We start from the raw sequence: 24,093 nt of genomic DNA, 5'->3' as shown, positions 1-24,093 counted from the left end.
TAATATGCCAGCAAGGTAATATTGCCATAACTTGGACACTTTTAAAATAGTCTCTTTCTGCGTCATTAGATAAAATCGATAATAATCTGTTATGAAAATTATCAACGAATCTCATTATTGATTAGTTGGTCTGCGCACGGTACAATTACTCATTACGTTACTTCTGTTCCGAAAACACGTTTTGGAGAGTAAATACTGAAGTTGTGTCATAAATGACGTACTATACACTTACACTGTACACTACCCAGTGCAGTGTTTCTAAACCGGGGTCCCCCTCGTGGTCAGTGGTGTAATTGCAGGTCCATTTGGGTTCGTAGGAAAGTTTTAAAAATGGTTAAATAATATTTCTTTTTTTTGTTAAAATGTATAAAAATATATTCAACTGAGATGTTTTAAAATTAATCAATTTGGTGTTTCGTGCATTCACAAATATCACGTTCTTTGAGCTGACGATCGTTCATTGACGGATTTATTTTTAATTTATTTACAAATGAAATGAGAATTTGATAGATCTATGAGTGGTAGACAAGTTCAAGTGTTGCACTGATGGATAAAATAAAAGATAATTCAGAGAGTTAAATTAAATGTTACACCAACAATAAAATGTTAAAAAAAAGATAAAAAAAAATTTTAATAATATTAATATGAAATGTTGATTAAATTTTAATGTTAAATATTAATAAAATAAAGCAATATATATAAATAACTAATATATAGCCTATAATTATTGTGGAGTGAGGGGGGTCCTTTTGGACTAGTGTATGAACTTTGGAAAGGTAATATCTCAAATGGAACACAGTTTTTTACTAACCTGAAAGTTTGCCCCCCCTCCGATGAATCGAAAAAATAAATCAGCCAACTAACCGATTATGAAAATAATCGTTAGTTGCAGCCCTAGTCATCATCATTTGCAAATGAATGCTAGGCCTAACCCCAGATTCGGAATAAAAGTTGGTCACATACTAAATTAAATTGTAGCAGTGGTATCAACAAATATTGAACCGTTACCTTATGAATCAAAATTGTATTGTGGGGTTTACAGACATAATGCATTTATCAGTTTTTCCCTAATGCTAATATTGTGCTGCTTTACAATCCCCCTCCCTGCAACTCCCATTAATAACAGCACCAATCCTGTCAGATACGGATGCCTGTCAATTTTAACCCACTCTTAAATGGGCTGGGTGCAAATTTAAGCCAAATTTTGTGAGGGACTCTTTTGGCGTTTCACCTGCTGCTCTAAATAACTCTTTTTAAAAAAAAAAAAACAAAAAAAAAAAAACAAAAAACAAAAAAAAAAACATTTGTTTATGTGGTTGAGATCTAGTGAATTTACAAGTTGGTCACAGCATCCCTGTCATGCTCAGGATCGACACTATGAAATTTTGGCTATTAAAGCAACCAATTTTGCGATCAACCATTCCCAGTCAATACAAAAGCAGAGTCTCAGGTTTAAACAAGCTTACCTTTGGTCACTAGTTTCCGGATTCTCAAGGAGGACAGGCAAATCATGTATTAGTTGAGTGAGATCAGAAGCCATAGCTCCCAGTGGGATGAGGCCGGAGAGCAGCTCCACACACAGTTCCAAAGGCACATCAGCATCAACCTGTAGCACTGAGCTTGACAACTCAGACAGCATAGCTTTGGTCAGCATCTGCATCACTGCCTTTTGAACTGTTCATGACAGGACAAATGTCATAATTAGAAATAAATATTGCTACATACAAATGAACTTATGTTCTAAGACCACATTTCTAAATAGCATGAAAGCATAAAAGTGTTGCAGTAAGCCAGAAATCATCAATTGACTGCATTGATGTTAGGGGGGTGCTCTTCTGTTCCTCTTGCCCATGGCACTCATGGTTTATTCACTGTTAATTTATAAATCAGTATGCGTTTACACAAGGAATGCTTTTAAAAATGTGGCTCCTGCCCTTAATATAACTCTTTCGGAATAATCCTACATCCAAATAAATAAATAAATAAATAAATAAATAAATAAATAAATAAAATGCAAGCCTTTATAATTTCTTACAATCTTACAATAAGTGGTAGTACTGACCGTCTTTAGGTCTGCAGGGGTCTTCAGTTGTAACTTTCTGAAGGTAGCTGCTCAGCAGAGAAAGGAAGCTACTGTTCTCAGCTGTAATGTGTGCAAGGTCGGTCTGTTCTAGGCACCAGAGCTCAAAGGCTAAACAGTGAGTGGAACAGTTCTGCACCAGTAGGGCTGCAAGTTCTAGAGAAGAACTGGACTGGAGGCAGTGGAGAAGAACATCAGTGGGAATCAGTTTAGCACAGCCAGGCTCTCTGTGCAGCACCTATAAAATGCAAATTAACCACCACGTGCATTAGCAACAATTATTTTAAAATAAAAACTTATTTTAAATATATATTTTTTTAAATTATGTATTATTGAAAGAAAGTAACTCTCAAAAATGTAGTGTTTAAAATCTACACATTTTTAAAAGTAATTTAAAAAGGTAGTCCAGTAGACGTCTTTCATCATTACATTTATGCTATGAAAAAGAAATTTATTTATATATTTAATATTTATATATATATATATATATATATATATATATATATATATATATATATATATATTATATATATATATATATATATATATATATATATATATATATATATATATTATATATATATATTATATATATATATTATATATATATATATATATATATATATATATATATATATATATATATATATATATATATATATATATATATATATATATATATATAAAATGCAGTCTTGTGCAGTTGACTAACAAAGTACATTTAACTACTTTATTTATGGTCTTCTTTGCTGTTTTTCCCCGACATTGGAGACTAATTAATTTATTACTACTCACCTTGTACCCTAGTTTTTAAATTGGTGTCAAATTCAGCTTAGCTACACATACCTGTAAAAAAATATCTTCTAGTTGAACGCTGTAGCAGGAGCTGTGGAGGGCAGCTAGACTGTGCAAGTGCACCTGAGAGAGACAGTGGGTGGTGTTTCCAGAGTGGGCAAGAGATATGTTCTTGGTGAGGACTGTCAGGACAACATGGCCATACAAACTCATCTTGTCACCACCAGCCAACAGGCTGCTCTGAGGCAGTAGCAGCAGGGCTGATAGCACCTCACTCACATTGGATGGATCCATGTACTCGTACAATGCCAGGAAGGCTTCAACAGTGTGAGATTCTTCTACCAGACCCCTAGTAAGGACACCAGTTTAAGGTTTAGAGTTAGTTCCAATGCTGCTGGCAAATTGTACACTATACAGTATTTGTTACTTTACAATAGTAAATTGTACAAAAGTACATTTTAGTTTAGTGTGTTTTAGTGTAGTTTTAAGTGCTGTTGTATGTTAATTGTTGGATTTAGCTGCTAACAACATAAATATCACATTTAAATAAAATGTTTGGCTGAAGTGAAAACATGTCGTGTTACATTAGGTTCTTTGATCTAGAACTAGTCGGTCGATTCATTTGCTATATATAGCCTAAAGATGATGGATGAAATTTGGGTTTCAGTGTTAATATCAATAAAAGCAGCATGTACAACTAGCCAATAACCTGTTCAGACAATGATTATACTCACCAATACATATGATGAATGCATTATTAGGACACTAATATTTCTACATTTATGATGATGGGGATGATGATGGTTATCATCCCCCATTTGCTATCTGATAAATCAGAAATTAACTGAACTGTGATGAAAGCATGACCAATGGAAAATTCTCTACACAAATTGCAGCCATCTTTTTGCATAGGTGTTTCTATCAGTTTTTGTTAGAGGTGCACCGATGTTTCGGCCGATAATTGCTATAGGACAATAAAGGCTATTTTTTACCTGCTATAGGCCGATAGTTTAAAAACATCGGATGATCAGTGCCAAATTATATCCTGTCAATCAAAAGAAGGCGGGAAAACGCATTGATTTCATGCTGTGTGTAAAGAAGAGGTATTTTGTGTGGAATGATGACACAACTGCAGTTTCTAAACTCTGTACCACTAAAATTTTACATCGGAAGTGAGCAGCAGTGAAACGGCGACGAGTCAAATCTCCCGCCATTACTCACGCCGAATTAAAGGGCCAGAACACCGTTGAAAGTTTTAAATGAAGATGAGTGACAAAAAAAAAAAAAAAAAAAAGTAGATACATACACACACACACACACACTTAGAGAGAACGAGAGAGCACTATTTGTAGAGTAGAATGTTTCATATGCAGTTAATGTTAATGAGTTAATATCATTTAAAAAAAAAAAAAAAAAAAAAAAGTTTATACTAGGCCTATATATTACCAGTTTGATGTTCACTGAAGAAGTAGAAATGCTTTTGTTTTGTGGTGAGTGAATGAAGCCTAACAGGAGGTTTTTTAGAATTCAGTCAATGTTAACATGTATTAATAACATTCAATAAGTTAAGAAATCTTACTTTAACCTTCAGAATTTAGTTAATGTGTTTTCTGTTTATGAGACCAGTTACTGTGAAACAACTTGCTGAAATAGAGAGAATAAAGTTTTTATTTGCATTTCTTTCAGAATTGTGGAATTATTATTAATTTAAAAGAAGGCATAAAAGGCAGAACTATTGGTATCAGTCGATATCACTCTGAATAATCGGTTATCGGCATCAGCTGAGAAATTTAGCATCGGTGCATCTCTAGCTTTTGTTCTTGTTTGATGTATTGTTAGGTAATACTGAATGTTTATATTATTGCCATTAACAATAAATCTTGTAAATTAATTTTAATCACAGTTTAAACAGCAAACAAGCTTTGCATTTTCATTAGGCAGATTATGTATTGATGGTTAAGTTCAGTACTGTCAGCACAACTTTAACAATACATTCTAATTTTCAGATTCATCACTCACTTCTAAAGACTGAAAAAAAAATCCTTCAGATGCTTACAAGTATTTAACATTCCAATAGTGTTGTAGCCCCTGCCTTTGCACTTTCTTAGTGCTACATATAAAATTGTGGGACCACAGAAATTTCTACATTTCACTGAGCCATGTGTACTAAGTGTATATCAAAATAATGAAATGGCAATAAACCAACACAAAACCAGCAAACGTATACAGTCATTCAATGGCAGAAAGGACCTGGCAACAAGCAGCATTTTGGCAACAGAGTGCTCAGTCTCTGGGGTAGAGAGCGAGATAAGTACTTAAGTGCGGTGATGAACACGTATTGGTCCGTGAACAAACCACAAGGCAGTCTTTGGTAATGGTGACGACCGTAGTTTAGGAGACAAATAAATGAAAAGGTGGATGGTTGATGAAGATAGTTAATCGTGATTGTCTTGGTAATGTTTATAGTTGTGCTGCTTTCCCTCACACACACACGAAAAACCCTCTGCATACAACCAAACAGATAATCAACATGTGCTTGGTGGCAACCCGCTAACAAACCATATTAGGCCTGCAATTAACGATTATTTTCAAGTGGCAATCGTGTCACATTCTTCGAGCAAACACTGATTTCTAAAGGTGTAGTGAACATGGCATTAATTGACAAATTTTATTTAAAAGCTAAAGCTCTCATATTTTACTACTGTTTTATTATAGTGTTAATGTTATAGTGACCATAATTTTATAATTTCATTGAACAGTAACTGGAGGTTAGCTGGTACGTAACTCCCCTGGCCTCAAGAGACGCACCAGTGACCTACAGTATGCTATAGCCTGTACACTTTAGGGTTTTCGTTAGTGTTTTCGCCTCCCATACTCGATGCTGGCCCAAGCCCCGCTCAGAACAGGCACAGGAGCTACAAGATGATGTTTCAAAAATAAAGTTGTAACATTATGAGTCTGAGGTCATACTATTTTGAGAAAAGTCATAGCATTATGAAAACAAAGCATCATTTTGATAACATTAATGGTAGAAAAACAGCATGATTATCACAACGATATAAAGACAGTCTGGGAGATTTTAAAGCATAAAATCCACAGAACTAAATAATTAATAGTACATTCAAGCATTATTTTTACGTGGTAAATATATTACGTTTAAATTGCAACTCATTGTCTGTAATACAACATAACGAAACATCACTGTTATAATTGTACCATTATATCAATTTCTTTCATTACAAAACTAAAGTTTTAATTAAAATAAACAAGAAAAAAAATGGATGACATATACTGAATAATAAAAAGCAGCCCATAGTTTTATATTTCTGCATAACTTTTAATTTGCAGTGGATTGTATGTTCAATCCCATATTGAGGATGTTATGTACACAGACTTGTATGCATAGGGCTTTAGCTCCCATGTTTTTCCAGTTGTTGGGGGGGAGAAAAAAAAAAAAAAAAAAAAGTCATAGCATTATGAGTTGAAAGTCATACTATTTTGAGAATAAAGTTGTAGCATTATGAGAATAAAGTATCAATTTGAGAACAACATATTAATGGTAGAAAAATGGCATGAACAATAGAAAGCTGAGCCAGCAGCTTAATAAAAGGCAATGAATGGTTGACTAGGATTTAGTTAGCTAAATCAGACTTCAGGATTAGGTTCAGCAACAAAGAAGTTCTTTGTCTTTTTGACAAAGAATCTGACAAATGGGATTTACCACTATTATCACCTCTCAGGGACAAAGGACTCCCCACCCCACTCGCATGTGTGTGACAAAGTAAAAACAAATACATTTTTTGCCAACCAGAGCAGACTGGGCCACTTTAAAGCATCAAAGCCATATAGGAAGAAAGAATTAATAGTGCTTACAAAATATACAATCATTTATTATTACATTTTTAAATTGCTATGTGTAAGTACAGCAAAGCGCACTGGCCCTGGTCTTCTGTTTGGTCCCAGTGAATCTAGGTATAATTGTTTCCCTTTCTTGAGGGACACATTTAAACGTATATCGGGTACAATCACTCCTGGGAGGAGAGATCGGCAAATGTGATGTGAAATTGAATAAATGTTTGGGGTTACTGGAAGAATGGAGACACTATTGAAGAGTAATGGGGTGAAGTGTTGGGCAAAGGAGAAACTGCTGATGTAAACTGGCAACCTGGATCTGGCAACCTGAAGTGTGACTGAGGAAGCAGCACCCTTCGAGCTAACGCTATTACATTAATTTCTTCTAATCTTTAGAATTTTCTTCTAATCTCTATATTTTAAAATTATTTACCTTACGTTATACAAATATAACTGACACTACTTTAGATAAAACAATCGTAACGTTGCGCTGTCGCTAAATTTGATGTTTTTTTTTGTTTTGTTTTTTTTAAAAACATCCATGACGAGCTTGTAGCCCGTAGCCCGCTAGCCTTGTTTACGTTTCACATTTCTCACTTACCGCTGTTCTGTTTAAAAAAACAAACATGTCTGCTGTCTCTCCGGTTTTGAGTGCAGATGAGGACTCGCTCGAGCTTCACATGGTGCGGTTGGAACTGGAGAATGTGGAGAAGCAGATCCGCGGCCTACTTGACAAGCAGGCCCAGCTGCTGGAGCGACAAACTGCGCTGGAAACATCTTGTGCCTCTGCCCACATATCCAAGGTAAGCACACAGCGTGGTATTTCCACTCCTAGCCCCTCTACGCCGTGTGTTTCTCTGTGCAGGGACCGTGCACCTAGGACTTTCCCAGCCGTGGTCTCTGTCACGCCGGTGCCAACACACCTCGGGCCTTGGGTGAACCAGCGGCGGAAGGCGCGGGCTGGACCCTCTCCACCTCCGGTGTTCGAGATTCCAACCAGGAACCGCTTGGCCCTCTCCGCCAGACCAGACCCAACGCTGTGATCGTCGGGGACTCCATTGTGCGGAACGTCCGTTTAGCCTCATCTAAAGGTAAGGTGCGCACACACTGTTTTTCTGGTGCTTGTGTCCTTGATGTTGCTGCGCAGGTATCCGGGATCCTGAAGAAGGACGAGCGTATTGGAGCGGTTGTGCTGCACGCGGGGACGAACGACACCAGGCTGCGGCAGACGGAAGTTCTGAAGAGGGACTTCTCCAGCCTGATCGAGACGGTACGAGGCAGATCACCCACTGTGAAGATCATCGTCTCTGGACCTCTTCCCACATACAGACGTGGAACAGAAAAGTTCAGTAGACTTCTAGCATTAAATGATTGGTTAGTCTCTTGGTGTAATGAGCAGAATCTGGTGTTCGTCAATAACTGGAATCTGTTCTGGGAGCGTCCTAGGTTGTTTCGTCCTGATGGCCTGCACCCCAGCATCCTTGGAGTGGAACTGCTTTCAGACAACATTTCCAAGGCGCTACACTCCAAGTGACTGCCTACCGTAAGTACATCTTCCAATAATAACAACATTCAGTATAATCAATGTTCAATTAAAAATCCGGCAACGGTAATACATACTATAGAGACTGTGTCTGTTCCCCGAGCTATACAAATATATAGAAAATCTCGGAAAGTCCATCTTCGTAACCTAATTCACATAAAATTAAATCATATTGAATGCACAGCCAGCACTTTTGATCTGAGGCTAGGACTATTAAACATTAGATCTCGTGTCTAAGGCTCTTATTGTTAACGACATCATTACTGATCAGGAATGTAATTTAATGTGTTTAACAGAAACTTGGATTAAACCAAACGAGTACATAGCATTAAATGAAGCCAGTCCTCCTGGATACAGTTATGTACATCAGCCTCATTCAACTGGTAGAGGAGGAGGTGTTGGACTTATCCATAGTAAAAATCTAGTCGTCACACAAAAACCTAAGCATAAATTTAATTCTTTTGAAATTCTTTATACCAGTATAAGTTATGTAGCCACAAAAAATAAGTCAATTCCTCTAATTATTATTTACAGACCCCCAGGGCCATATACTGAATTTCTTAGTGAATTTGCAGACTTTGTCTCAAACCTGGTTGTGTCTGTAGATAAAGCATTAATCGTCTGAGACTTTAATATTCATTTTGATAACCTGGAAGACCCTCTAAGATTAGCGGTTGTGTCCATCTTAGATTCAGTAGGGATTAATCAGAACGTAATCGGGCCTACTCATAATGGTGGTCACACTCTTGACCTCATACTAACATACGGACTAAGTATAGAAAATATCATTTTTCCGCAGTCTGAAGTTGTCTCAGACCATTATCTTATCTCGTTCATAATACGAACTGATCATAATATTTCCACCTCTCCTCGCTACCGCGTAAAACGTACCTACACATCAGTTACTGCACCGAGCTTCATAAATAACCTCACAGAAACATCAATTAGATTTGGATCACCGTCAGATCCCATAGAACTCGATCAGGTGACTGAAAGCTTGGAGTCAACACTCCGCTACACGCTAGATAGAGTGGCTCCACTCAAAAGGAAAATAATTAGAGAAAAAAAATTAGCACCCTGGTATAACGCGAACCTTAAAACAGACAACTCGACAATTAGAACGTAAATGGCGTCAAACCAAACTGGTGATATTTCAAACAGCATGGACGGAGAGCCTACTGAAATATAGAAAATCTCTTGGCGATGCTAGAAAAATCTATTTCTCCACCTTAATAGGAGACAACAAAAACAATTCTAGATTCCTTTTCAACACAGTAGCAAAATTAACTAGGAATAAAACCACTACAGAGAGAAACACTCAATCATTACATAGCAGTGAAATTTTTCATTGATAAGGTTGAAAATATTAGACGTGAAATACAGGCCATTAAATTAAAACCGGACAGTACTGCAACAAACCCATTACATGGCAATGTAGCAATATCAGATCAATGTTTAGAGTGTTTTGCTCTGCTTAGAGAGACCGAACTCGCTACATTAATCTCTTCAGCCAATTCATCAACTTAAATACTAGATCCTGTACCGACATGTTTCTTTAAACAGATTTGTCCAGGAGTAATTGAACCACTTTTAAATATTATCAATTCTTCCCTAAGCACTGGCTATGTACCTAAATCACTTAAATTAGCAGTTATTAAACCCTTGATTAAAAAACCTGATCTTGACCCGTCTCAATTGTCCAGCTATAGACCAATATCAAATCTCCCCTTCATCTCTAAGATTTTAGAAAAGGTTGTAGCAAAGCAGTTATGCTCGTACTTAGATAGGAATAACATTCATGAAATGTATCAGTCAGGATTTAGACCTCATCATAGCACAGAGACAGCGTTAGTTAAAGTAGTAAATGACCTTCTACTGACTTACGATCAGGGTTGTGTCTCGCTGCTTGTGTTACTCGACCTTAGTGCAGCTTTTGATACTATAGATCACACTATTCTACTTGATAGATTAGAAAATGTTGTTGGTATTAAGGGAACAGTCCTCTCCTGACTCAGGTCTTATCTGACCGATCGTTATCAGTTCGTAGATGTAAATGGTGATTTCTCCATGCGTACTGAGGTTACTTTTGGAGTTCCACAGGGTTCAGTTTTAGGCCCACTGCTCTTTACGTTATATATGCTACCCCTAAGTCAAATATGCTGATGATACACAGTTGTATGTTTCAGCGAAGCCAGAGGACAGACAGAAGCTTAGTAAAGTTGAGGATTGTGTAAAGGACATTAGACATTGGATGTTAATTAACTTCCTTCTACTTAATTCTGATAAAACAGAAATACTTTTATTAGCCCCACGTGTAGCTAGAAGTAATCTTTCTGATCACATGGTTACTCTGGATGGTCTTTCTGTTTCATCATGTACAGCAGTTAAAGACCTTGGAGTGATTATTGACTCCAGCCTATCATTTGATGCTCATGTAGATAATATTACTAGGATAGCTTTCTTTCATCTCAGAAATATTTCTAAAATAAGAAACAGTCACTACATGATGCGGAAATACTAGTTCATGCATTCGTCACCTCTAGATTAGATTACTGTAATGCCTTACTCTCTGGATGTTCCAGTAGGAATATAAATAAGCTCCAGTTAGTCCAGAATGCAGCTGCTAGAGTCCTAACTAGAACCAGAAGATACGACCACATCACGCCGATATTATCAATACTGCATTGGCTCCCAGTAAAATCTCGCATTAACTATAAAATACTTTTATTAACCTATAAAGCACTAAATGGTCTCGCGCCACAATATCTAAGCAACCTTTTGGTTTTATATGATCCGCCACGCCTACTTAGATCAAAAGATGCAGGCTATTTGTCAGTACCTCGAATATTGAAGGCTACAGCAGGGGGAAGAGCTTTCTCTTATAAAGCCCCACAGTTATGGAACAGTCTTCCTATTAGTGTTCGGGACTCAGACACAGTCTCATTGTTTACGTCTAGGCTTAAAACGTATTTGTTTACTCAAGCCTACCCTGACTAGATTCTGTTCTACTACTTCACAGTCATAATTATCTTTTTTCTCCCTCTCTCCTTTCGCCGAGCCCCACACGAATTTATGGAGATACTAGAGATCCAGATCCTTTCTGCCTCTGGATGGAGCTCAAATCTTCTTTAATTCCAGACTGCTGGGACTACGGCTGCTCCTAACGCCATACAGACTTCATATAAATCCATAATGAACTTTTTCACACTAACTGTTGTTACCCAGATGAGGATGGGTTCCCTTCTGAGTCGGGTTCCTCTCAAGGTTTCTTCCTCTTAAAACATCTTAGGGAGTTTTTCCTTGCCACCGTCGCCACTCAGTGGCTTGCTCAGTTGGAATAAATTCGCGCCTTTAATATCTGTATACCATGTTGATATTTCTGTAAAGCTGCTTTGAGACAATGTCTATTGTAAAAAGCGCTATACAAATAAAATTGAATTGAATTGAATTAAACATACCGGTCAAATGTTCAGACACACTCATTATTTTTACTTTTAAACCGCATTAAAAGGAGTTCCCACCTATGCTGGACACTTATTGGCTGCTTTTCGGAATATTTTGCTCCAAACCATCCATTTAAAAAAAATAATAATAATAATAATTTGTAAATAAAATGCTAGTTTGCTAATGAAAGAAATGAATATTTCCAATGGAAAATTACACAATTATATTTTTGTCTACAACACCGATTTCAAACATTTAATCATATACCTTCAGATCAAAAGATTTTTTACATCATGAGAAACATTTCAGTCAAGTCCAACCTTTTGACCGGTAGTTTAGATCTTTGAACCGGTGGCTCGCATTACGTGTTTAATGACTGAATTTCGGCAAGTGAACCCATTATTTGCCCAATAAATATACAATGTGAATCCAAAGATACTTATAAGCTATTCAAACTACAGTAAGTGAAATTATGCATTTTACTCCATGGATTGCCCAATGAAACAAACTGCATTCGTTTTCCAAAAAAAATAAATAAATAAAAAATTTTTGGTCACAGTTATAACTGGTGGGTCAGTGGAAATAGGTCAGTAAGAAATTCAGTTGCTCAATAAGACCCATTATAAAATGCAGACAATAGTAACATTTTTCCCCCTAGATTGAAAAAGGGACATACAAATGAACATCACAAGAAATTTATCATAAGAGCTAACAATATTCATTCAATGTTCTGACGATGAAAAAAGTCAAACTGCATTTGGAATAGGCAAGGATTTCGGTCATTGTCAAATAATATTACAAAGCATTCTTTTATTATATTTCTGCATAGTTTTTAATTTCACTAATTCGCAGTGCTTCATGGGGTTGTAGTTCATTCCTACATTAAAGATTAAGTACACAGACAAATACAAAAGCTTTGCTGACAATATTGATCTAAAACATGAAAAAATTACTTCGAATAAGCAAGTGTCTCAAACTTTTCACAGGTGGTGTACTTAAACTTTATTTAATAAACATGGTTTATTTTGAATAAAGCAGAAATGTGTGTAAAAAAAACCCAAACCTTTCATTTTAATTAAATAAATAAATGGATGAAATCCTTCACTACTTCAGAGTGTAATAGTCAGGTTCCAGAAGTAAAAATTGCGGTGCTCTGCAGCGAACGTTCATTCCTATGAGGCACTGAAAACGACAATCAAGTCAGTGTCCCTACACTCTCAAACTATTTAAATATTTGTATATACCTTAATGATTTGCAAAAAACAAACTATTGTTTCTATATTTATAACCAACAACAACTAAATCAGTAATTTTATATTTTTGCACAGATTTTATTTATTTGACTGCGTCATTCACAATGCTTCATGGGATTGTAGTTCATTCCCACATTGAGGATGTGGTCTTAAGTACACAGTCTTGTAGGTATAGCTGGACCCTCTTCACAGGGCTTTTGGGTATAGCTGGTCATTCAAGGACATTTTGACTTGTCAAAGCCAATCCAGCTTTGTCTTGGCTGTATGTTTCCAGTCATTGTTGTGCTAAATCTTTTTTTTTTTTTTTTTTTTTTTAAAAACACACCAGTCTTAATTTGTGTACACTTTGGAGCAGGTTTGGTTTTCAAGGAACTCTCTGCATTTGTTTGCATTCAATTCTGACCAGTATCCCCATCCCTGTCACTGAGAAGCACACAATCAGTACGTTTACATGTACAGCAATAACCCTTTATTAACACGATTAAGACAATAATTTGATTAAGAAACTACCACATAAACATCTATTTTTTATTACCTTAATCCAACTAAAGTCATACTAGAAGTAAACACAAGTCAAATTAAGACATGTGGAGTATTCCTGTTTTTAGTCGCATTATCGATGTGCATTACAGACAGGTAAACACCTTAATCACACTATTAAAGTCGTGTGGGAATTTTCACCACATTTTGTGACAAGATACGTACAAACATGGCAGTGCTCAACCGTTTGAAGGTAAACAAGAAACCACGGCTGCATCCGAAACCCTGTACTTACCCACTACTGTATATAGTATGTGAGAAACATGTATTTCAGCTACTAAATAGTAGGTATGTACACGGTTTCGGACACAGCCCATGGCTTCAAGCAGTCGTCTATTTGAACGGATAGCATGACAAATAATTAACTGCACTTGAAGCTTTTGTAAAATTAGAAATGAAACACCCAAAACTGTATACCGTACCATAACAAACGTATGTTGATACATGAAATTCTGGAGGGACGTCGGACAGCGTGGCGACGTAATGACGTGTGCCATTAATCGATCTATGTTCAATAACATGTAAAACGGGAACATGAATGGAATATAATAAAAGCAACTCATGTAAACACCTTAATCACAACATTGTCTTATTCAGAATAATGTCAATAATTAGATTACTGCTGTCCATTTAAACGTAGTCAGTAGCATGATCACCTCCCTCAGCAAATCCATTCCTGCCTGGTTACTGAGTTTGGCTGGTTGGCCAGCATTAGCAGTGGAGTCCTGGTGGTTCCAAACTTCTTCCATTTCACAATGATAATCATTGTACTCCTGGGAACACTCAAATACTTGCCAAGAGATATGTATAAACACAATTTGAATTTCATGGCTTAATTTTGGTCCTGAAATGCACTGTGAATTCTGGAACCTTATACACACACACACGTTCCTTTCTAAACAATGTCCAATCAACATGCCCTCACACAAATAAAACTATAAACACATTTAATTCTAATAAAACAATCTCCAAGATCACTTATTTCCTATCCCTAGGCCGAATGATATATAAAAGATCTCCCCAATGCCGTGCCATCATACACTTGTGATCATAAACTTCTGAAGCTATAGGGTTACCATAACATCTATTAGCAAGTACAGCAGCCGGAAGAAGCCAGTAGAGTGCCAAAAAATTTTTTACAAATTAAAATAATGTTTTTGCTTTGTCATTATGCATTAATGTTTACGCATTAAAATGTATCCAAATAAAGATTTAAATCCATTTAAATTGAATCTATAACTCAATAAAGTGTGCAAAAAGTGAAGTGGCCTGACACAGATGAGATGAAACTGCTCTCATTAAGCCCAGTTTCATCTCATCTTTAATCTACACATCCTTGACAGCAACCATGTTTGGGCTAGAAGATCATGGAAAATAGCCATCACAAAATAGCCCTGACAATCATATCCACACTGAGCACTTGTGCCAAGCTACCATTATCATCACTTAACATTGCAAAAGCCCTGTTCAGGCAGTCCTCCAAAAGCTCCTGCTCCAAAATTGACACCTTCAAGCCCATGTAAAGTTTGCGGCTGACCATATGAACAAAGAAAAAGCCTTCTGGAGGAAAGCTTTATGGTCAGGTGAGACAAAGATTGAGTTGATTAGCCACAATGACCAGGAGGTATGTTTGGAGGAGAAAACAAGACTGTACCAACTGTTAAGCATGGTGGTGGTTGCAATATGCTCTGGGGCTGTTTTGCCGACAGTGGAATTGGTGCACTGCACAAAGTGGATGGAATAATGAAGGAGGAGGACTACCTTAGTATTATTCAGCATAATCTCAAACCATCAGCCAGACGGTTGAAACTTGGACAAAACTGGGTGTTCCAGCAGGACAGTGACCCCAAAGACACATCAAAGCTGGTTGTGGAATGGATAAAGCAGGGTAACATTACACTTTTGGAATAGCCTTCCCAAAATCCTGAGCTCAACCCTTTCGGAAATTTATGGATCATGCTTAGAAGTCGAGTCAGAAACCAACAAATATCATTGAACTTACTTATTTGAAGAGTGCTTGTCCAATCATATAAGACTGAAAAGAACCCAATACACACTGTATATTATTAATTTAGGACTATGGTTTAATTCCATGCTTTTCTGCATCCATAAAAAGTTTTAGATATATAAAAATTGTATTTATGCATTGCTTTTTATGAATGCACAAAAAACACTGAATTAAACTAGTCCTAAATTAATAATAAAAACTTTCACTGTACCTTATGGTTTCTGTTACTCACCACCTTTAGGCATATTGTTTTACTTTTGATCATAGTGTTTTAGTTAGACATTACAGATCTCAACTCCACTCCCACTGCGAGTAAGGAGCAACGTGGCCTCATTACTAATAGGTCACTTCCTTTATAATAAACGACAGAAGTTATACTGCAAGTGAGCAAATACAGCTTATAATGACGAACTTAAATTAAACGAAACCTCTTATGCAACTTGCACCAGTTTCCCCATGCCCTTGCACACAGTGGGGCATTTTGGATGCAAACATAAATTTGTGCTCGTGCATCACTATCGTGCGTCCCTGCTACACAAACTACCCTTTGTAAGGTTTTATCTTCTCCGCAGCATTTAATATAAAATGTTTCCCTGCCTTAGAAGACTTGAACGTTGCACAATTTCTTCCTCAGTCACTCGGTTACGCCTCCATCTGTTGGTGACTGAGGTCATGTTGGGAATAAAAGGTAACGTTGACAAACAATAAACTGAAGAAAGTCATTGTTGGTGAATCTGGGTGTCTGCTAAAGCTAGTGGCATCACATTATGTGCGTATGACATGTGCCACTGACTAGGAAGCGGCTTATACTTCTGGTTAGTAAAAAACTAATGTGTTCCATTTGAGACGATACTACCCTTCTAAAATCCATACACTAGACCAGTGGTTCTCAACCTTTTGTGAGCTCTGTACCCCTAGCATATTTCAAACAATCCACAAGGACCCTCTCACTCCACAACAATTATAGGCTATAAATTTAACAGTCATTTCTATGCATGTTGCTTTATTTTATTAATATTTAACATTAATAATATTAAACATTGTACATTTAAAATTAAAACATTTCAAGATTTTATTTTTTACATTATATTCTTGGAGTGATATTTAATTTGACTCTCTGAATTATCTTTTGTTTATTATATCCATCAATGCGACACTTGAACTTCTCTACCACTCACAGGTTTTTGCAAATCATCATTTGTAAATAAATTTAAAATAAAATCCATCAATGAAGGATCATGATATTTGTGAAAGCACACAACCAAATTGGTTAATTTTAACCAATCTCATTTGAATACGTTTTGATCCATTTAACTAATATATATATATATATATATATATATATATATAAAAACATTTTTACAACTTTCCCAAGGACCCCCTGCAATGACACCACTGACCACTAGGATCCCTCTGATCCCTCTTTTTGGTCCCTGCTAAATTTAGCTGCTGCATTCCGCACAAGCTGCAGACAATTTTGAGGAAGGCCAACATACAAAGAATTAAGCAGTCCAACCATGATGCAACAAGAGCAGGAATCACGGTTTCTAGGTCTTTTCTAGAGAGAAACTGTTAACTTTGCAATAGATCTTAAATGAACGAAGCTTCCCTTACCAACAGCACTGATTTGTTTATCAAAGCTTGGAATTCCAAGTGTGCAGCTTGGAATTGATTCAAAATTTCTAACATTTTAAGTTTCAAAAGCTAAATTACTATCAAATATTATTCTGGCATTTGAACCACTTCTGAATTTAATCTTTATTAAAATAACAACTGAACCGGAACCAGTTCAACAACGTTCATGATTAACCTTGGTTGGTTCTAAATCTGTTTTGGCATAATCAAATGTTCATAAAGTCAGTGGTTTGCAGTGAAGTGCTGCTTTGCAGATCTGGAATGGCTGCAGCACGATGATTGGCCCTAATCCTGTACAGAGTACATCTGATGTCTGGGATGTATATCTAATTTACTCATTATTATTAAGAAAAACCATATGGTAACTGAAAATGGCATACCTGTTGCTCTGTTGTAGTTCACTGAGCAAGGCTCGCTTTACGACCGTGAAGTAAGAGCTGATGACCTCCAGGGCATGGAGGGCTCTAAGAGTCTCAACACAGGACATCAGCAGGTTGAGGACACCTTGTGTCAGTTGACCACAGAGCTGCCTCACTCTCTCCGAGTCCAGGGAGAGATATGGTATCACTCCCAGCTCCACTGCCAAGAACCATTGCTGCAAAACTGGGTGCTTGAACACCAACCTGAACACAACAAGTAAAACCTGCAGAAAGGTAGAAAACAGGGCATAAAATAAGGCATAATAATAAATAAACGAAACATACCAAACTAAATATAAACAAACTAAATGATTATTGAATCCCTCACTTCAACCATGATTGAATATGTTCCACTCACTCAAGATTCGTTTTATGGATAGTTTATGAAGCCGATTTCCACTACTGAATGTAACTATTTAGATACTCTCAATAATGAATACTTTACCAGCAACAGCATGTGAAATGCAAATGATATACTGTTAAATAAAATTGTTAATTGTCAAAGAATTGTCAAAGAGTCTCTGTACCTGCTCCTTGTTGACTTCTTGAGTAGCTGTAAAGTTCATATCCAGAAAAGAATAGTTCTCCTCCTCCTCCTGCGGTTCTGACTGGCTGGGTGGGGTTTCAGTTATGCTGAATAGTTTTAGAAACAGAGCATGTAGCACCTCCAGCATACAGCGCACCACTTCGACTGCCTGATCTCTAGGGAGCTACACCAATGTAGGTAAGGAAAGAAAACCGCATTAAAAGGGATTTTCCTATACAAGAAATAACCTACATTAGTAAACTACTTTATAATGATTTAAAATGAGTTTAATGAAGGTAAAAGTAAACTGAATAGTTAAGTAGAGACTGTAATTGGAGAAGCTAGATTTAACCTTAAGCATGAGATTATTTTCGCAGAAAAATAGACGTTACCGAGCAGAATGTCTCCACAAAAGATTTGAGATAGATCAGGGTTTGACTGACAGCCCCAATAAAGTCAGACAACTTTAAGGTAGACAAAGATTGCTCTAGGCCTTTCCAGAATGAGTCCTGGAGGAAAGTGCCAGGTCCTTCACAGTAGCATGCCTTCAAATAGGCAGAAAAATCAAAAACAGGTCGAGAAGTAGTGGACTGCACCAGGCTGAACTGTAGGAGGTGTAAATATTTTGGATTTTGAGTTAGTAAAGGTTTTGAGGTTGGGATTAACAAAGATAAACAAATGTAATACTTCATTAAGAATGTGTGACCGAAAAGTGATCAAAACCTTGAATAAAATTGGTTAGGCCGGAAACACAACCTGAAACAACATTTATATACAGTCACAATACAAAAGTATCGGAGCAGCATGATCAATTTTTAGTTTTTGTTATTCACAAGGAATTTGGCTTTGAGATCAAACAATGGATATCAGATGATGGATCAGAATTTCAGCTATCAATTCCTGATATTTACATCTAGATGTGTTAAATTATAACATGGTACCTTTGGTGTCAGTACACCCATCATTTTGGTGAGTATAGGAACAGATAGTCAAGGTAAATTAAAGTTGCTTGCAATAAATGGATAAAGCATCGGAACCAATGACATCACCAAAGTGTTATATTCTTATTTTGTGATGCTTTTTCAGGCTTGTACTGCAGCTTCTTTCAGTTGTTACTTCTTTTGGGGGGGTTTCTCCCTGCAGGAGAGGAAAATCACCAGACCTTATCCTAATTGAACATAACTGGGTTAAGTTCCCGTGATTGATTTAGCGAGTCCAAAACCTTCCACTTTTTCCCCCCGATAAATGACAGTCTTTATTGGACACATATACATAGTGAAATTCTTTTCTTTGCATACCCCAGCATGTCAGGAAGTTGGGATCAGACCACAGTCCTTTGCTGTGCTGGCAGTGTGTTTTGGGTTATTATCTTTTTGCATGATTAAGTTCCTGCCAATTAGACTGGATGCATATCTCTGATTTGTCAGACAAAATGTTTAAGACTTCTAAAGTCATTCCATTGCTACCATCATGAATTACATCATCACGATTAGTGATCCTGTTCCAAAAGCAGCCATGCAAGCCCTAGCCATTTGTGGCTCATCCCTGTATTTCTTTGCAAATTCAGATCTGATTCAGTATTCTTACTGCTGATGAATGGTTTGCACATAGTGGAATGGCCTCTATATTTCTGTTCCAAGTCTTCTTCGAAAAGTGGACTATAATGCCTTCACCCCTGCCCTGTGGAGGTTGTTGGTGAAGTCACTGACTGCTGTTTTCTTAACAGCTCTCACAATGTTTTTATCAATTGCTGTTGTTTTTCCTGGGCTGACCTGGGTTCGATACCTGGGTGTTAGTACACAAATGTCTTTTTCTCCAGGACATTCCAAATTGTTATATTGGATATACACTTCTACAATGGCTCTGACTGATTTTCCATTTTTTCTTAGCTTCAAAATGGCATGCTTTCCTCCCATAGGACAGCAATCTGTTTATGTTGTTTTGTCCTTTTTAACAACAAATGCAGTCTTCAAAGGCAAAACCCAGGGCTTAAACCAAGAATCAACACAGAGTTATTAACAGTTTTGTTTATCAATCAATCGTTTAAACAACCTGGGCAACAAGAAACACTTGTCAGTTATATGTTCGATTAATTGAAAAATCAGTGGATTTAAACAAAAAGGTGCCATGTTCCAAGTTGTTTTACACATCTAAATATGTATATGATGAAATATGAAATGTTAATAAGAGGAGATGAAAGCTGAAATTCTGATATCTCGTTTCACTCATCTTTTGATCTTAAACCCAAATGTCTTCATAGCAAAAACTATTTTAAAAAATAAATAAATAAAAATACTTTCGGAGGGGACTGTACAGTGAGCTACATGTAATATTCATAACATTCAAATAATTTCTAACAGTGCAAAGAACACCTTACCTGTGTTTCCTGATGCAGGTGGGACAGCCATTTAAAGTAATATATGCGGAAGGCAGAAACTGAGGGATGAGGTGGGGAAAAGTTTTCAGAAGAGAGAAGCTCTGCATCATAGTTTTGCAGAGTCAAACACAGAGCTAGTGGATCCATCTGTGAGTGAAGGATATCACACAGTACTGCACATATGTACTCACACAGCACACCTGTAAAACAACAGCCCATCTTAAAACACCATTTACAGCTGCAGTACTGTATGTACATGTAACACGCTGGTGCAAATTAAACATCAGGATAAATCAACAATTAAAATCGTGTATTACTGACAGCATTAAAATAAGAACCAGAGCTCCTGATGCCCGGGAGAGACTATAGGATCCTTCACATCTATATGACATTCAAAACCATTCCAATATATTTAAAGAAAAATACCTCAAACCGTACCTTAATCTTAAATGTAATAAGATACATCATAGACACAGGGCAAGTAAATTGTAGAATTATTTAAAAAAAATTCCAGGTTACTTTTTTCTTCAATAAAGGCCGCCTTTTGTTTGTTCCGGTCCTCCAGCACAGCAGGCACGACAGCACTGAAGGGGAATATCTGGAGGATGTTGTCATCAGTAAGAGACAGCCCAACACTGTCAGCATCCTTTTCACTGGCCTCTATTACGACATCAATTACACCAGGTACATCTGTTAGGCAGTAAAAGTACAACACTTCTGAATTTTATAGTGAAAACACTCATGATCACTGATTAGACAAAGTGGAAAAAGTGCAATTATAAGTACAAGTACTGACAGTACAACCTAAGCATTGAAAATTAAAGTACAAATGAGATCAAAACACTATTTGAACCTCTACCCGATTAAAAATGTTTGGGAAACTGTATGATAGCTCACCGTCAATGTGTGATATGGGAACACCGGTAGTGTTCCTATCCGGTCCTCTCATTTTAGCCTGAAGACACACGGCCTCTTGCACCATAACTGCAACTTTATCCATGTAAATGTAAGGGTTAAATACCACCCTCATCAGAACCTGCATCTCCCCACACACGCACACATGTCAAAAATGGTTAACATTGGTATACAGTCAGGTCTATAAATATTTGGATACTGACAAAGTTATGGTTACTTTGGTATAGTTACGTTCAAAGTTCAAACAAAGTTATGGTTATGGTCTACCACAATATGTTGGAGTTTAAAGTAAAGGAATGAATGCATATGAGCTCAAAGTATTCAATGTCGGGTTGCTTTCAAAGTATGCTTCGGGTCACTGTACATCTACACCATGAGGCACCATTTGATAGGCTGAAAGGCAACAAATAGGCTGAACCTGAGCAGATAATATAGCCATATACACTTCAGGATTCATCCTGCTGCTTTTGTCAGCAATAACACTATCAAAAAAATACCTGGAAACCAGCTCCATTGGCAGCCATACATGCCCACGCCATAGGATGAGGTGCTATGCTTCAGACAATGAGCAGATCCCTCACGTCTCCATACTCTTCTTTTCCAATCATTCTGGTACAAGCTGATCTTTGTCTTATTTATCCATAGGATGTTGTTCATGAATTGTATGGGCTTTTTTAAAACTGTAATATGGTCTTCCTGTTTTTGTGGTAAAACCTCTGTATTTACTCTGGTGATGTCTTCCATCAATTGTTGACTGACACAGATACACCTACCTCTGAGTGTGTTCTTGATCTGACCACCTGTTCTGAATGGGTTTTTACTTCAGCAGGGAAAGAATTCCCTTGTCATCTCCCACAGCCGTTTCACATGGTCTTCCAGGCCTTTAGGTTTTCCTGAGCTTACCAGTGTGTTCTTTCTTTTTAAGTATGTACCGAATAGTTCATCTGGCCAAACCTAATGTTTGTATTATCTCTCTGATTGGTTTGTTTTTATTTTTCAGCCAGATGACTGCTTGCTTCACTGGCAGTCACCAGTTATTGGACTTCATATTGAGAGTTAACAGCAACAGATTTCAAATGCAAATTCCACAATTGAAATCAACTCTAGACCTTTTATGGGATCAAATATAAAAAGTACTCTAATTCCTACAATGTTCCCCTAATTTGGATACCGTCAAATTAAAGCTGAAAGTTTGCACATTGAGGTTATCTTCATTTAATTTCAACTCCAATATACTGTGGCAGACAGCTAAAATACCAATAACTTCCAAATATTTATGTGAGTGAGCAAGACAAATATGACATGGTTATTGAGATGCAGGAGTATATTGTGATACCAAGTCTAAAAACTGGATGACTGTCTCTTGTTGAGAAGGCTCCAAATGAAGCAGGTGATCCAGCCAAAGCTCTAATTCTTTCCAGTTGTGCTCAAATGCACCACTTCCTCTCAGGACCTGAGAACAGAACAGCAACAACTATTTATTATGTGGCATTTTACAACCACCACCCTCAGTGTCCTCTCTCACACATGACCGTGAATACATTACAATAAGGCAGAGACCTATTTAACTACCTTTCCATTGCTCCAATTTTAAAAGTAACCCAAGGTTCCATATACTGACCTTAAGGATGAGCATCCTAGTTGTGGTCTTCAGATGAGTGTTGCTACTGTTGACAAACATCTTTAGCAACACATATAATACAGACCGGTTGCATCCCCCACACTCTGGAGCCACTACATCCTAAGGTAAAAATTAAAGCAACTAATCAGAGATCATGACAGAGAGCAACAGAAAAACATCTCTCAGGCAAAAACAACGAAAGTCTTCCAAGACATGATGTTGATCGGTTAGCTGTATTTTGAAAAATCATGCCTAAATCACCAATAGCTATTGCCATAATACAGTGTTCTAGTACAGATGTTTCTGCATCCTTGCAGCATAGCACACGGCGCACAACCCCTACTGTTTTAGAATATTTCGTCTTTAGAGGAACCCTACTGTTTTTTCTTATTATTGTCCAGGCAAACAGTAATAGAATAGGTTGTTCCACAAGGCAAACAAGGCGGACTTTGCGCAGCTCTCTCACAGGAGGATCTATGCTAATGGGGCAGAGTCCCTGGGAGGGGCTTGTTCCAATGCGATGTCACTTTAGGGAGAAAATGAAAATGGCTCATTGAGACACTGTTTATGATTTATTGGGAAGGGGGAAAAAAAAAGAAAAAAAAAAAGGTGGGTGGATTATTACCATTGTAGGGTGGTTGTGTACATACTCTGAAGACACAGATTTACGTTCAAACACCATTTAAAAGTGAATTTTGCATAATAGGCCCTCTTTCATGCCTGTAATATATTGAAGATGGCTTAATGTTCGGAAAACAAAACTAACTGGCCCTTCTAAGATAAAAAGCCACAGGCCCCAGCCGGGCTCCCAGAGTTCAAATGTTCTAGAACTGCCACTGAGCGAATCTGACTCTTGCCTGGATATTGTACATTTGCAGCTCTTACCACTGGATGCTACAGTAATAAACAGGGTCCTGTCCTTATCCCAGGACAGTTACTCACAATATGATTATCCTTTTAACACATCTGTTACCATTTGATTTTTTCTCTTAGCAGCTCTATAGTGTAATGTACATAATCCTACAATCATCCAGAAGAGGATGGGTTCACTTAAATTTGGTTCTTCTCCAGGTTTCTTCCTCATG

General features: G+C 37.1%; 1 protein-coding gene across 7 annotated transcripts in view; it reads right to left on the bottom strand.

Annotated features, from left to right (window-relative positions):
- The window catches only part of urb1 (URB1 ribosome biogenesis homolog), a 127,023-nt gene that overhangs the window by 68,346 nt on the left and 34,584 nt on the right, over positions 1-24,093 (bottom strand). For 6 of the 7 annotated variants that reach the window (XM_053673566.1, XM_017495325.3, XM_053673565.1 and 3 more), the window contains exons 15-25: positions 23,009-23,128; positions 22,724-22,840; positions 21,370-21,508; positions 20,992-21,162; positions 20,473-20,672; positions 18,488-18,700; positions 18,097-18,279; positions 17,531-17,793; positions 2,927-3,224; positions 2,063-2,318; positions 1,467-1,674 (exon numbers count right to left, since the gene is read on the bottom strand). In XM_053673566.1, coding sequence (XP_053529541.1) covers positions 1,467-1,674; positions 2,063-2,318; positions 2,927-3,224; positions 17,531-17,793; positions 18,097-18,279; positions 18,488-18,700; positions 20,473-20,672; positions 20,992-21,162; positions 21,370-21,508; positions 22,724-22,840; positions 23,009-23,128 — 2,168 coding nt within the window. The remainder of the gene's footprint in view (positions 1-1,466; positions 1,675-2,062; positions 2,319-2,926; positions 3,225-17,530; positions 17,794-18,096; positions 18,280-18,487; positions 18,701-20,472; positions 20,673-20,991; positions 21,163-21,369; positions 21,509-22,723; positions 22,841-23,008; positions 23,129-24,093) is intronic. The other variant, XM_053673564.1, reaches the window with a different exon arrangement.

The sequence above is a fragment of the Ictalurus punctatus genome, chromosome 20, assembly GCF_001660625.3.
Source record: "Ictalurus punctatus breed USDA103 chromosome 20, Coco_2.0, whole genome shotgun sequence".
In the NCBI taxonomy this organism is placed as follows: domain Eukaryota; kingdom Metazoa; phylum Chordata; class Actinopteri; order Siluriformes; family Ictaluridae; genus Ictalurus; species Ictalurus punctatus.
The sequence above is the reverse complement of the archived record's forward strand: the minus strand, read 5'-3'. Positions and strand labels throughout refer to the sequence as shown.